General features: G+C 38.3%; 1 protein-coding gene across 3 annotated transcripts in view; it reads right to left on the bottom strand.

The window, feature by feature from the left end:
• Nucleotides 1-16,181, bottom strand: part of TRAPPC9 (trafficking protein particle complex subunit 9) — a 461,063-nt gene that overhangs the window by 383,204 nt on the left and 61,678 nt on the right. For all 3 annotated transcript variants that reach the window (XM_067290119.1, XM_067290120.1, XM_067290121.1), the window contains 3 exons: nucleotides 14,758-14,843; nucleotides 4,497-4,623; nucleotides 1,072-1,204 (listed from right to left, as the gene is read on the bottom strand). In XM_067290119.1, the coding sequence (XP_067146220.1) occupies nucleotides 1,072-1,204; nucleotides 4,497-4,623; nucleotides 14,758-14,843 (346 nt within the window). The remainder of the gene's footprint in view (nucleotides 1-1,071; nucleotides 1,205-4,496; nucleotides 4,624-14,757; nucleotides 14,844-16,181) is intronic.

Genomic DNA, 16,181 nt, shown 5'->3' with positions numbered 1-16,181 from the left:
TATGGTCTTCATCAGGATATTGCTTTTATATCTTTGTAATATGACACCATTAACACAACCCACTCCACATGAGAAAAACAGAATGCAGTATGGAAAAATCAGAACCACACTGATTGCTTTACTAAGTAAACCATATTAAAGAATGCAACAAAAAACAGGTATATATATCCCCTAGGACAATTTAGATAGCCTAATTCTACAGTTTAAAAAATTCAGGAAGGTACATAAAGAGAAAAACAAGTCTCTAAAAAGAATCTTCCCTAAAATGAAATCTTAATCTTCCCGAAATGATAGTAAATCTCCCATCAACTTCAGTGAAAACATATGTATAATTTCTAACAATAGAAATTCACTTACAGTGCACAAGGGAGCAGCTCTGTACTTTTTTGAAAAGTTCCAAAAACTGAATGTGATCAATGTCTTGCCAGCACTTTTATTATTGTGGAATATTATTGTGGAGATTTTTACTGCTGTCATCAACTACCTGAGGACAACACACGGCCACACTCATTTGGAGGTGCACAGTGACAAATTAGGATATGTTGCAGGAAGAGAAATTCCGATTACAAATTTTCACAGTGAAGTTGGTCAGACATTGGAAAATAGTCCCCTGAGGGGTGATGGAAACACTGTCCATAGAGATATTTGAAACTTGACTAGATAATGTCCTGAGCAACCTGATCTAACATTAAAAGTCATATCTACTGTCAAAGGGGGCCCTGTTTTGAGCAAGGTCCTGGATCAGATGATCTCCAGAGGCTTCCCTTCCAACCCTATATTAATACATAAGGTTTTTTGTGTTTGTTTACTTCTACATTTTACAAAAATTTAGCATTTATAGTAACCAGTCTTTTAAAAGGACATCTTTAATAAAGACCAACCAGTACACTCCCCCAGTTAATTAGATCTCAATATATTTTCTACGAAATTCCAAGATTTCAACCAGTAACAAAAAAAGCAAGCAAATTTGTGTTTCACGTTTCTAGTGTAAAAGTTAAAATTAAACTGTATTAATTTTATGCATGATAAACAATAGCAGAGACAGAATCCCCACTTTATTCAGTTTCTCACCTTGGAAGGGAGGTACTGATCTGCAGCCTTGGCAAAGCTGGAATGACTTCAACAGTACAGCCATTGGTCTTGACTCCTGGCAGATTGTCCAGAAGGCAGTCACTGAAGACTCCAAAAACGGAAGTATGATAACCTGATTTTAGGGAGAAAATAACAGCATATTCTGAAATTATTTGGTTTTCTGACAGGTCTAAATGTACAGAAAGCTTAGCAGTCGGATCTTGCCAGTGTTTCCACTACCCAAATCACCACCTTCTCTACAGCAGAATCTTACTAGGACACAAAATTTAAAAAGGTTTTCAATCCCCTAAAAAGGGATAATATTTATAAAAACACCACATCATATGAATAACATGCATCTATGCTTTTATATTTATGACAGGCAAAACAAAAAATAGAGTCCAGGATTTCTACCACGCTTGGCGGTAAGTTTTCTGTAATCACAAGTCACAGTGTGCAGACCACCATTTTACAACAGCACGTCACCTAATCCACTGGTGTACACAAAACTTCTCATCCTTCAACATATGCTAAGAGTCACCCATTTCCTCTAAAAAATATTAATAGGAAACTGTATCCAGAAGCTTAAAAAACACACTCTAAAGCAAATGAATTGTCTAAAAAACAAAATAAAACAAAAAAAACCCACAGAACAAAATACACACACACACGCACAGTCCCCCTGTGAAAGGCAGCTCATTCTTTGATTGTCACACTATCATGTTTTAGTCAAAGGTTACAGTCACTAAAGGAAAAAAAAAAAGGTTCTATTTAACAGGAAATTACCTGAACACTGACTCCTTACCAAGTAATACTAGGGATTGGAAGAGAGCAAATGTCACCCCTATCTTTAAGAAGGGGAAGAAGAGGGATCCATAGAATTACAGCCTGGTCATCCTCACCTCAGTCCCTGCGAAGGTGATGAAGCAGCTAATCCTGGATACTATTTCCAGACACAAGAAGGACAGGAAGGCAATCGGGAGTAGTCAGCATGGATTTGCAAAGGGGAAATCATGCTTATCCAACCTGATAGCCTTCTACGATGAGATGCCTGGCTTGGTGGATGAGGGAAGAGCAGGGGATGTTGTTTACCTTGACTTTACCAAGGCTTTTGACACTGTCTCCCATAACATCTTCATAGAGAAGCTGATGAAGTGTGGACTAGATAAGTGGTCAGTGAGTTGGACTGAAAACTGGCTGCACTGCCAGGCTCAGGGGACTGCAAACAGCAGCCCAAAGTCCAGCTGGAGGCCAGTTACTAGTTGTGTCACCCAGGGGTTGATACTGAGGCCAATACTGTTTAACATCTTCATTAACAACCTGGACGACGGGACAGAGCATACCCGCAGCCAGTCTGCAAACGACACAAGGCTGGGAGAAGTGGCTGATACACCAGAGGGACCTCGACAGGCTGCAGAAGTGAGCTGACAGGAACCTCATGAAGTTCAACAAAGGGAAATGCCACATCCTGCACTTGGGGAGAAACAACCCTACAACACTACACCCTGAGGGGCAACTGGCTGGAAAGCAGCTCTGTGGAGAAGGCCATTGGGGTTCTGGGGGACGCCAAGTTGCACATGAGGCAGCAATGTGCCCTTGTGGCCAAGAAGGCCAATAGTATCCTGGGGTGCATCAGGAAGAGTGTTGCCAGCAGGTCGAGGGAGGTGATCCTCCCCCTCTACTCAGCCCTGGTGAGGCCCCATCTGGAGTACTGTGTCCAGTTCTGGGCTCCCCAGTACAAGAGAGACATGGACACACTGGAGCAAGTCTAGCAGAGGCCTACTAAGATGATTAAGGAACAGGAGCCTCTGTTACACGAGGAGAGGCTGAGAGAGCTGGGCCTGTTTAGCCTGGAGAAGAGAAGGCTGAGGGGGAACTTATCAGTGTGCATAAAGATCTGATGGGAGGATGTCATGAGGATGGGGCCAGACTCCTTTCAGTGGCGCCCAGCGACAGGATGAGAGGCAATGGGCACAAATGGAAACACAGGGAATTCCGCCTGAACACAAGAAAACACTTCTTCACTGTGGGGGTGGTGGAACCCTGGAACAGGTTGCCCAGAGAGCCTGGGCAGTCTCCATCCTTGGAGGTATTCAAAAGCTGCCCGGACACAGTGCTGGGCAACCTGCTGTAGGTGATTCTGGTTGAGCTGGGGGGTTGGACCAGAAGATCTCCAAAGGTCCCTTCCAACCCCAGCTATTCTGCAATACATACAACCTATGTCCAAAGGAAAATTTATTGTTTGACACACTAGTGTCAAAAAAGTGGGCACAAAGAGACAATTCACTGACATTCTTCTTTACTGGAAAAAGGAAAAAAAGAAAGATTTTCTGTGAATCCACTGATAGGGTAAAGAAGAGAAATTACTAGAAAGTTTCCAGAAAAAATATGTACAGTACTAGTGAAAAATCTGTCCTTACTATATGTGCCTAGCACAGCCTCACAATATTCACATTAATACATGAATAACAGCCAAATGCAGAAATCAACTCCTCTACTTGTAATACTTTTTAGTATGTGAAACTAAAAGCAGACATCATAAATGTTTTTGAATGCTTTGATGCTATTCCGAATTTACTAAAATACTTTATGAAAAAAAACCCAAATGGAGAACAGCATTATGAGCAGACAGAAAAGCATTTAAGAAAAACTGAGTCTGAACAAAATTTTTTCAGGTTCAGAGCCCTCTTCTTTTGGTGTTGAACTTTATTAAAATGGTTCTTCTCCTGTAATCCTATATTCCAGGAACATCTACTTAAACTTGTACACTGGTAATATGCTTCAGTGCTACTTCTTGTTAAATCTGTCATCTTCTCATTTACCACCTTTTCTAAGGGACTGATCTGCTAGTCTTCTACAGAAGCTCTTTAATTCTCTTTACTTACACAATTCTATTTAGGCTTATTAATGAAATGATATCTGCACTGCAACAGACTACCCACATCAGCTAAATTGTTTCTACTCAAGCAATTTACAAAAATTTCTGTAGTCTTACATGAACATGGTTAATTGAGAAAAATGAACTGCAAGATTATCTCCGTGCATTCTCATGCAGAAGTTTAAGTAATTTTTCTCAGAAGATTTTCAAATGAAAACATTAATGAAGGGGAGTTTGAGTTCATTATCCTTTTCCTCTCATACTGGAGATATTATTGTAAATAGCTCTTCATTGCTGCCATTACAAACAAGTGATTTTTCAGCATCACGGGCTATGTTCTTAAGGAAGTCTAGCACAGAAAAGGGGGTTTTCGTTTTGTTTTTTTTTTTTTTTTTTGAGGGAGGTTGTTTTACATGGAGAGAATTCAGAGCAGCAAATATATAAAGGATACCAACTGAAACTGTGTCATAGAAACATATGCAATCCGCAGAGACTTAAAAAATGTAACTGTTTTGCTAGGAAGAGAATGACTGAAGATATTGCTTACCATTGATAGTGATCTGCCCAGTGGTTTGAGGAACACCAACAAGAGTTACCGGATAGAGACCAGATTCCGCAGGGAGAGAAAGCGCTGCAGGAAGAGATTCAAATTCTACTCCTGCTGTCAAGAGACCCTGGAAAAAGGCACATTACACATATAAATCCACTTACAAGATACAAACACTTATATTTTAATCCTTTACATTACATCATCAAAACACTTTTAGGATTCACTCAAATTTGTCATAACAGCTGCTTTGGTTTTAAAGTACTGGTGACACAAGCACGCATCTAGAATTACTGTAAGACTTGTATTGGATAGTGAAGCATGCGTTTCAAGATCTGTCTGCGGTGGGAAAATATATGGATTACAAATAAAAATATATACCCAAGCACAATAAAAAACCTAAGTGATATAATCTGCAAGGTGTTTTTTGTACCTACATTTAATTGTATCTGTGACCTTATTTATATAGTTGCTTATATTTTGGACAGTGGAAATCAAACATCAGTAGCAGCCATTGCCTAGCTTTAATTAAAGTTCCTGGCCAAAAAAGACTTATCTAGAGGGAGGAAAAATCTGGATAATTACAGATAACACAGCCAGTCTAACTTTATTATCTAACTTAAATGTCTAAATTAGGAGTTGGAATAAGACATTCACCTCGCTAAGTTGACTGTCTATCCAGCCTAGATATCTGCAGTTAGTCTGTATGATTTACTCCCTTAATGCATGTCAGAGAAATCTCTAAGCTTCCTGAAGTTAAAACATGAGACAAAAACAAGAAATGAAGCCAAAAAAATTATTTAACAAACTTTTAAATACAGCATTACTTTCCTGACTAGATTAATTGGTTTTCTAATCTCCATTTATAAATTTAAGACTTTTGAACACAGTACGTACTGTTAGAAGTAATAAATTTATTGTTGTGCAACACTGTGGCTGCTTAAATATTTATTTTTTATGAAGATGTTATCTAGTATTATTCTCTCCAACTTTTAATATGGAAAGTACAACTGGGTTAAACCCCAGTTCTATGAAACTGCTTCACAGGAACGCAAGAGGCTATCAAAAAGGTGGATACTACTTTTGTAAAGACAGATAAAAAGATTAACAGTTTGAGCCACAGAAAGCCACACAGAGGCTGAAAACCAAACAAAGTTTAAGAACCATCAGTGATACCTGCACAGTGCCAGAACACTAGTACTTGCTTTCCCTTGAAAACACTCATGATTGCCTAGTTTCTAATTAAACAGGTTTTTGAATGGGGCACCTCTACTGCTCATGCCAGGTGCAAAAGGCAAACAACTAGCACTCTTCTGCCTCTTATTCTCAATTAGAAATTAGGAAAATTGATACTTATTTGATAACAAGTACTGCAGGAAAAGAAAATGGCACCACCTGAATTATCCAGGCAATGACTGGAACTTGACCTGTCGTATGCACTTAGTCTTTAATGGCCTGATTTGCATAGGGCCTAATCACCACCAAGTTTTCTTCAAGCAATTCCTGGATACTAACTAAATTTGACCCCTAATGGTCAAAAACCGAACGAAATTCTTCATCAGAATTTCTTCCCTCCTGAAAAGGCAGTGTTTTGTGGAAAATTAGCAATCACCTATATAATGCATACATTATGTAATAAATAAAGAAAAGTTTTGCATTTAAGATTGTGAATAGGGAAGTCGTCAACACACTAGAAAATTAAGAAAGCAAGCTGAATGTATTTGGCAGGTTCTTGACTTCTTTTTTATTGAAGATCTGAAGTCACCAACATTCACACGGTGCCTAATATACCCAAAAGCTATACATCCTTCATTCTAGCAATTGCGTCTTTGTAGACTTTTTTCCCCCAATTCCACATGTAGACTTCAGCTGTCAGGAGCAATGACAACAAATTTCAAGTAAAAAATAATTCTATCGTGCTACACTTTCATCACCCAGTATATCAGAGCACTGAGGCTTTGTGATTCCCACTTCATAAATGCAAACTTGATCATTGCTTTCCAAAAGGATACATCTACGTAGCTAAGAACTTCAAAGGACCTCTGTGCTCTCCTTATTTTGAAATATTGCACAGTCAGAGAATATTTTCCAAAGAGACCAAAGTAATTATTACAATAATCGGCTAGCACAAACTAATTTTAGATATCATACAACATGATTGATTGCATGTGATTCAACAAGAATCCCTCCTGAGGATTCATCCCTCAGAAAAGGGGTGAACATTTACCCTTTCTACTACTGACTTAGCTTCAGTCTTCATCATAATCACTCTGGTTTTGCTTCGACTGAAGCAAATCTTAGAGCATATATGAAAGGTATCCCCACATGCTCCAGAACTTACCCTTAAGACAGCTACAAAAGGCTTTGTAAAATTAGCTGTCCCCAAAGCACTGAACTACCACTTGGGCAAACATTCAAATATATTCAAATTCGTCAGGATTCACCTCAACTAAATACTTTGATCCAGGGACTTGTAGAGTCCTAAAAATTCCAACAAGTGGTTTAATATCAACTATAGAAAGTTGTCAAAAGGTAGAGCTGACAGGGACCTCTCAGTATCATCTAATTCATCTCCCTGCTCTGAAGCAGAGCCAGCTCTACATAAACCATTTCTTACATGTTCATCTAGACAATTTTTTAATGTCCCTCAATTGTAGTTTCAAAAAGCTGATAATTTAACACTATGTTTAGACAGTCTTCCCAGTTTAAACTTTCTCCTAACATCTAAACTGAATTTACCTTGTGACAAATAATATACTCACTGCTACTTTTCCATTCCTACCTAACTCCCAAAATTTATCCAGATATCGAATGCATACAAACATATCCAAAACACTAAGAAATTACAGCACAGAAGACTCATTGCGGAATCACAGTCCAGTCACTCTTCTGAAATATGGGAAGTTCCTCATTAAGACATGGTCCTAATTAGCTCAGTTTTCCTCAGGTAGGGTGGGGGGAGTTGAAAAAAGAAAGCTTTCTCCCACGTTCCTACTACTCTTCATCATATTTGAAATTTCTCTTTGAATGTCAGGCTGCTCAATTCCATTAAGATAACTCCATATAACCGTGTTTGCTTTCACAAAATGACACCTTGTTCCTAAGTGGGTCAGGATTTAGACAAGTAGCACTGCAATTACACAGCCAACCTGAGAGGACCACATTTTGTCTTCATCACTCATTCCACTATTAGTGCTTTTTATAATCACTCAGAAGTTGGTGGGATAGGAAAAAAAGATACAGCAGTCTTAAGGGCATAACGCATTTGAGACTGTTCTCAGATAAGACACGATCCAAGCAAAGGACAGACCAGATTCCTTGGGTTTTAGTAGGACAAGAACCAAGACTAACTAGAGATTCAGAGCTAGCCAAGCAAGAGGCAAAAACCCTACTCCATATAACCTCACTTCATGGAAACTTTTTCGCTCCTGGTGAGGACACCCCAGTATGGGGGGAAGCATTTTCTCTCTAGTGTAAAGAGCCATCTAGCCTCCAGCATTTGAGACACAGGTGCTAAGGCCTGAGTCACTAAGGTGGTCCTGGAAAAATAACAACTTTGGGCCTACAGTATTTATTAACTCAGGAGGACCTAGGCATCACAGCTCTCTTGACTAGATGAATGAGGTCCAAATCACGCTGGTCAATCTGATGTTTTGTATAAAACTCTGGAAATGCTCTGCTTAAAAGGAAATTATACAGCAAGTCTTCCATACCAGCAGCATATTGTGAGGGCCTGGCTCAGGTGGATTCTGGAGCAGAGGATCTAGTACTTCACATCTGCACCCTAAAAGCAAAAGAAGTTGAACTCTGAATGCCCGCAACTCTTAAGGACATCAGAATTTATCTCCTTGGCCTGACTGAATGCCCTGAAATAACAGACTATCCTCTAGAATAGTCAGCACTTCCAGAATATAGGTTGCAAAAAGGCATTTTGGGCGTCCTATTTCAAAACTTAACTTCCCTGCACACGGAAGGGAATTTTGCATTACCTTGCTAGATTCACCTTTATATAATGGCTCTGGATTGAGAAAAGGTAAAAGCATTTTAATCATGCTGGATTCTAGGACATACATTTATACAACCATTTTACTTCTTGCAGTATCACCAGTCTTCTGCTCTTAGATAATACAGTTTAGTCCCTCATCCCAGCAATTAGACATCCTCCATTATCAAATTAGACTGATGAAGCACATGGGAAGACATTCCACTGAAAGACTTTTTAGGGCCCTGCAGAGAAAAAAAAAGTCACCCCAAGGAGAACCATACACCAGCACAGCCCTGAGAAATACATAAAAAGCACCCACATGTCCACAAATACAGGCTGCCATATAAACCAGAAGTGCTGGCCAAAACCCCACGGTCCAGCTGGAGTTTTAATCTGACACCTACGAGTTCTCTCGTTGCAGAGAACTGAGACATGGGATGAACCAGAGTCCAGCCAGAGTTCCTTGAGTAGCTAAAGATCATAGGCATTAAAAAAAGAGTAAAATGAATTGAGGAAAAATGGACTAAGTTAATGATAATATTTTGAAAGGCAAATAGTCAAAGGTCAAGAAGAGCAATGAACAGAACCCGGCTGTCAGAGAAAGCATCTTCTTAGCCAAAGGACTGAGACAATATGAGCATGTTAACTGCAGACTCTTCTACATTCCCTTATGTCAGGTTTGGGAGGGAGGCAAGACAAGATTCAACATAAATACAGATAGTAATAGACAAACAGGCACCTGAGCACTTCTGGAGTACAATCATCCAAAATATGAATGTGTTTATGGACAAGAAGGAAGAGTTACTTTGCTTGAGAAGTTACTAGTAATAAAATGAGTTCATAACAGTAGAACAAAAAAATTGCTAAATACAGCGTACATTGGTCTATACCCCCGGGATAATGTCAGAGTGACACCCTTGGATCATAGTATCCACAAATGCAGCATGCTGATTACAGGATAACTGATAAAGCAAATCAAGTCCTCAGTACAATGTATTTTTCTTATATTGCATTGAAAATGTATTTTCATTCTAACACGTAATTCTTCAGCAACAAAGACAATGAACACTGAGAGCTTTTCTACAGAGCAAATGCAATGGAAATGCCAAAACGTGTGCATTAAGCACAGACTATGACTGGGATAGATATTAAACAGTCTCAATTGTATTATCCCACGAAGGAGAATACATCATTCCCTTCTCTCATTATGTGAGTTTTACTCACACAAAATTTTTTCAGTAAAATTTTGAGTTTTTAAGAGCAAAGATATTAAAACAAAGTGTAAAAACTCATCAAAATTGAAAAAAAATAAATAAAATAAACCTCAACTGGGATTCAGAGTTTCAGGCATAAACTGGGATCAAGACACTCACCCTTAAAATATAATCAACACAGGTAAGTTTTAAAATACAGTGACATATCTAGAATGTCTGAATGACATGTTCAATTTTGCTATTTGCTGGACGGCAAAATTCAGCAATATTTGCCCAACATTGCCCTCTGGTGCTTAAAAAGTTTTCTAATAACAGGAACAACCAAATTCAGGTTGAAGTACTGTCATATCCTTTCCCTAAGCATATCTGATGTACAAAAGGTGGTAGGTGTTAGATTTCTTTTCCCTAGAGTCTTGTACTGTATATCAGTAATAATATTTTAGTAATCATAGCTCTTTTTGACGTTACAGAAAAAATTTACCTGTATTCCAGGTTTTCTTCAGGGAAGATATGAATCACCAGAGGAAAAAAGATTTATTTCCTTATATTCTTATAAAGCAACCTAAGAGTCTTAGAGTGAATATATGTATGCTATTACCACAGTCTGCCTTTCCATCCCTCAAAAATTAGGTTTAGTTTTAGAGAAGCAAAACAACTTGTATGAAAATCACAGCATTTGGGGATGCTGTTAAAATGGGTATGTACGCTAAAGCCTTTTTAGGCTTTACTTACTAATTTTGAAAGGCAATCATTCTTTTTTCAAATAACACTGACAACAAGGTTAGTTTTCCCATTGAAGATACTTTACACAATGTTCATTACTATTTTCAAATATTTATTAAAAAAAAAAAGGTTCTCCTACTATTTCTAGCAAGGTTATTTTATGCAGACCTTAAGAAACACCAACCATTTTTTTCCGTCTTCCCTTTCTTTCGTGTACATTCTTGCCCAGTGGATCTTCAATTATATTGATTATGCACAAAGACTTATCAAATTAGTAGATACAATTTTAGATGTTATTTTTAAACATCAATACCGAAAAACCTCTTGGTAAATAATATAGTTTTGAAGTTTACCAATAGTTTAACAGCTATTCTCATACCATCCTTAATCAAAACACCACATTTGTGTTACTTTCAAATAAATATACCCACCAAACTGAATGAAAACTACAGAATATAGAGTTTCTTTCAAATAATGAGCTTTAATACCATAAATTACCAATAAATTAACAGTACTCCCAGGTACTGTTTTGGGGTAATACTTTTTTATTTTCTCAATATTCATTTATTAAATACAGTCTATACTGTCCTATATATATCATTGCCTTCTTAGAACCATGATTATATTTTCCACAATAAGTGCAGGATGATCCTGAGGTCCCTTCCAACCTCAACTATTCTGTGATTAACCAAAACTTACTTCTAAAGCCATTCCTGTAATAAAAAAAAGGTTTCACTCAAAAAATAAAAAAAATTCCCTCAAAAATTTTGAGCCTGTCTTATAATATTAAAGGCACATTTGCCTTTAATACAAAACTTGAAAAATAAAGAAAAAAAAAGTAGTTAAAATCTTAGGTGATTTAAGACACTCAGCACTGCATCTTCATATGCATTTTATTTAATAGTAGATCTCAGCAGACTTTACCATGACTTACAGCTTTAAACATTTTTTCCCAAGATACAAAACAAATCAGTCAAAGATTTCCCAGAATTTTGCACTTTTCTGATGGTCTGAAATCTGAAGACTTGTCTTTCCTGGGCACAAAAAAGGCTTAGGAACTGTAAGAGAGGTAGAGGCTAGCCTTTGTATATCTGAACAAATCTAAACAGAAACTAATATTTCTGGAAAAAAGTGGTATATGCACTTATTTCCAGATATACATCAAAGCTTCTCTTTACTTTGGTTCCACCACCAGGATAGCAAAAAGATTCTAACCCATCTAAGACAAAATAATTAGGCTTATTTGTATCTCTCCCACTCTGTTGACTGAAGATACCTGCTAAGTTTTACTAAAGCGTTCTCTCTAATTACACCTATGATCCCTCCTGCTTTGCTTTATTGGCCAAAATACATAGTTGTTGGATCTAGTCGCTTCCACATTCCCTGGTTAAACATTTTTATTTGTTATTGTACAAACAAAATCGCACCTTTCATTGGATTAGAGCTCCCACCATATCAAAAGAAATACATGATGTGGAAAAAGAGAGGAGAGAGACACACGTAAAGAACAGGTATCTAAACAGACTCCCAAACCATAGACATGACATGCACAGCAGGGGGAAACAACAGCAAGAACAAGGCAGATCGGCACAAAGAGCTCTGAACCAAGAAAAAAACCCAAAAACGCAACTTTTCAGTGAGGACAGAGCTCATCATGTGAATGATACTGACCACTAAGTCACCTCTCCACGGTTTTAATGTCAAGCCCAAAAATTCAATTATTTTTCCTTAAGCATATTTCAATAGAACTACACAAACTTGACATAAACACTTCAAATGATGGGGGGAAAAAAAGGGTAGGGAAGGCTTTCAGCGGTGAATTACTCTGCTTAACAACTTGTGTTGTGCTTCAACATTAAGTTATCTACCTACACAACTCTGAGCCATATCGAACGGGAAGACACGTTCGGAAAGTATCACGATAAAAGACTGTATTGATGCTTCCAGCGTTCATTTAACTTAAAATAAGTGAGCCAGTATAGCAGCAAATCTTGAGCCAAAAGATGACTGAAAGGGATAAGGAGCAGGAGAGAAATCAGACTATTGATTTCAGAAGAGCTGCATGTTGATGAATGGTGAACCACGAAAGGTGGGAAAGAACGAGGGCAATCGAGCAGAGGGGAATTCAGCCGAGGCCTGCCAGTTACTGAGAGCCAGGGTGAAGGAGTGGGCATGCTGCAAAGGAGAGGCACTGAGTCAAAGAATAAGCCAAAACTGCCGCTGAAGGCCGCAGAAGGATGCGATCACTAAGAAAGTGTCTCTGCGAGTCTACAGTAATATTAAAGAAGGTGACACATCATGAGAAATCAGACAACAAGGAGGCGTGTGGACTGCAGGCACGAGTATGCATTAATAATAAACCAAAACATTTTGAAATATTGAACAGTGCCTTGAATTATTAAAATAAAAACAAAAGATTTTATTCTTGTGATAAAGTAGTAACTCATAGGATGAAAAGGGCTTAGGCTGGAAGGAAATGCTGGAGGCCCTCGGGTCCAACCTGCTGCTCAAAACAGGGCCAACTTTGCTGTTAGATTGGGTTGTTCACAGTCCTTTCCAGGCAAGTTTTGAATATTTCTGAAGACGCAGACCCCATCTTCTCTCTGGGCAATCTGTTCCAATGTTTGACCATGCTCAGGGTTGGAAAAGAAAAAAAAAAGTTTTCCTAATATCTAATCCGAATTTCCATTGCTGCAACTTGTCCGTTGCACCTTATGCTTTGCTCCTCTGGGAAGAGTCGGGCTCTGCTGTCCTGCACCTCCCCATGAGGTAGCTGAAGGCACCGGTACGGATCCCCCATTAGTCCTCGCTTTTTCAGACTGAACAGATGCAGCTCTGAACCTCTCCTCCTCCAGATGCAGCTCTGAACCGCTCCAGCGCACTAACCACCCTGGGAACGCTCTGCCAGGCTCACCGCAGCGCGTCAGGATTTCTGTTGCACTGGGAGCTCAAAAGTGGACGCGGTTCTGAAGATGTGGTCTCACAACCGCCAAATTGAGGGGACTGCAGTTCTTAACTGTATGCAAGCCTTCAGACAAGTCCTCGTTAAGAAATTCTAGGGATAAGCTATCCAATACCAATTTCTTGAATATATAATTACATGATTAGTTACATAATACAATTTAGACTATAAATGAAAATTTGTTTAAATAAATTAGAGTTGCCTTTGAGATACTACTTTACAATTAATTTTTCTATTCGTTCTTAACAATTTGGGATAGCTCCTTCAGTGTTAGATAAAATGCTGCTAAAGCAACCAGTGTGGTAACTTCCAAAAACGAATTTTATTAAGCTATAAACACAACCTCTGGGTGTGTTTGGTCCCGCTGGAAAAATATTTTTTATTTTATAGCATGTCAGTCTGCTAGTTATTTAACAAACTGTTTGACTAGCCACTGGAATAGACCTATCAATAAATAATCAAAAATACTGAGCAAATATATATACCTTGTTTCACTTAGCCAAACAGAACGATGGGCTCTAAAAGACATGATTATTTTTAAAAACGATATTAAATGTTGGGAAAAGGGTAAAATTAGTTAAGGATGACGCTAGATTAGGAGTGAGTGGATATAAAACATAAAAACCATTAAACGGATCACAATTTTAAAAAGTGCTTCTACTCAGTATAAAGAGGACAAAACCAACCTAGCTTGTTGCAGGATACAACGAGAGCAGTCCACCAAGAATATCATACAGTTGCCCAAAGCAGTAGAAGGCTTGGGCTTGACCAACAGGTTCTCTTCTAACCTTACATCCCTGCCTGGTATTTTAGCTGTTTTGCTTCCTCCAGATCACTGTATGTTATTGTATTTTCAAATAACACACATCTTTGGGAACAGCAGCTCCATGAGCTGAAGTTTCCATTAAAAAGCACGGCTTTTTAGAATTAATTATTTTAATTCCTAGTTTTTAAAAAGGGTAGGTAAAATCGGAATTTGGAGAGCTATGACAAATGCAGATTGCTAAACTGCATTAGGAAGAATACACTAATCATTATGTCGCAGGATATGGTTATTGCTTGAAAGCCAGTATATCTAAATTATTCAGCATGAGTTCTAATCAATGCACAGGGAGGTACAGAACTGATTTACAAGTAAGTAACAGTAAAGTTTTTAAACACTCTGAGTGGCAAAGATTTTTGTTTCAATACCTCAACGCCACCACAAAATATAAGGAGAAAATTGACACTACTGCACTGTTAAACTGAGGTTATACCGGCTTAAGCAATTTTTGAACTATGTGATATACAGAAAGCCATATTTGAAAGTTCAACTTAGAAAAGAACTGGGACATTTTTTTAAGAAGAATAAAAGGGAAAATTTAGAAAGATACATACCATGTTTTCCACTCGGAGCTCAAAAGGCATAGGGTTGTACACCATCAGCTGAACTTCACACACATCTCCCTGGACCCACTGGAAGTCTACACCAAAAGATTACAGAATTAATACAGGAATTGCCCAATGACAGTGTTATAAAAAAAATAGCATCAGCTGAGCTGTCAGATTGCTATATCATCTTTACGCTCTAAATTAAAATCCCTGTATAATCGCCACAACCCAAGTCCCCACTCAGGTGCACTGAGGGACACGAGGTATAAACCACAGGCAGAGCGACGGGTTTAAGGACCAGACGCGTTCATTAATACGGGCTGCAGTGCTCCAAAGCCTCAGCGTGCCAGCGTTACACGGGCAAAACTAACTCAGGCATCAATTCAAAGTACTACTCAAGCGCATCCTTGACGTTAAACACTTACAGCTTGCATACGTGGATTTAGGTACAGACTACACATCGTCTTGTCTAAACGAGACTCGGATAAAAAGCAACCAGACACAGAGTGAACAATACAGGAAGGAGGAAATAACAGTAATGGAAACATATCTTCATATACGCTTAGCTGAGAGTAATTCAGGATGTTCTTTTATTTACTTCTTGAGAAGGAAAAGACTGCTCACCAGCAAGATGCTACCTGAGTTTCCTCCTATTAATTTTCTGTGGGAAACAGTAAGAAGTGTGGGAAATGCTGTGATAGGGGAGGATGACGCTAAGGTGTCATAGATATATGGATATATATTTTTTGAGAGTCACAAAATGGAGACTTAACCAATAAAGCAAATTAAGTAACCTCTGAAAACGCTTAGGAAAGACACATGACCAGAGCAGAGATTAGGGACTAGCATGTATTTACGATTTGTATTTCACTACAGTTGTTCAACGACAGAGGTTCGGCTTGAAAGACACTTAACCCTGCCAAGTTTAAAATTTGGGTTTTTTAGCTTAAGAAAGTGAGAAATTTAAGGAAATGAGGTCAGCAGCAGAGATGCAATTTCTGAGGAACTATTCACTTCAGAAAGACTACTTCACATCAGCATGTCATAAGCTTTTCAGTCCAGAAGCTACTGTCTACCTGCCACATTTCTCACAGCTAACCACCAGCACCTTACGCTCAGGCTTTAAACTGAAGGTCATAATATTCTCCCTGTCAGCTGAGGAACTGCAGTCCAAATAAACAAAAGATGGTTTAACGATGGTTGTTAAATGGATTCACTAAATCATGACCATCACCTAATCTATAACATATATGGATTAGCTTTTAACCAGTTTACTCAATAATCTTAACAAACTTTATTAATACTTTTTAGAAGGATATTAGAAGTGTCCTGTATAAACCACGATTATTAAGACTGTAATTTACAGTTAAAACTCTCTGTAATCTAATTACACATTCACAATCATTTACTACGTGGTTACATTTTGCAAG

Source organism: Apteryx mantelli, chromosome 2 (assembly GCF_036417845.1).
Source record: "Apteryx mantelli isolate bAptMan1 chromosome 2, bAptMan1.hap1, whole genome shotgun sequence".
Classification (NCBI taxonomy): Eukaryota; Metazoa; Chordata; class Aves; order Apterygiformes; family Apterygidae; genus Apteryx; species Apteryx mantelli.
The sequence above is the reverse complement of the archived record's forward strand: the minus strand, read 5'-3'. Positions and strand labels throughout refer to the sequence as shown.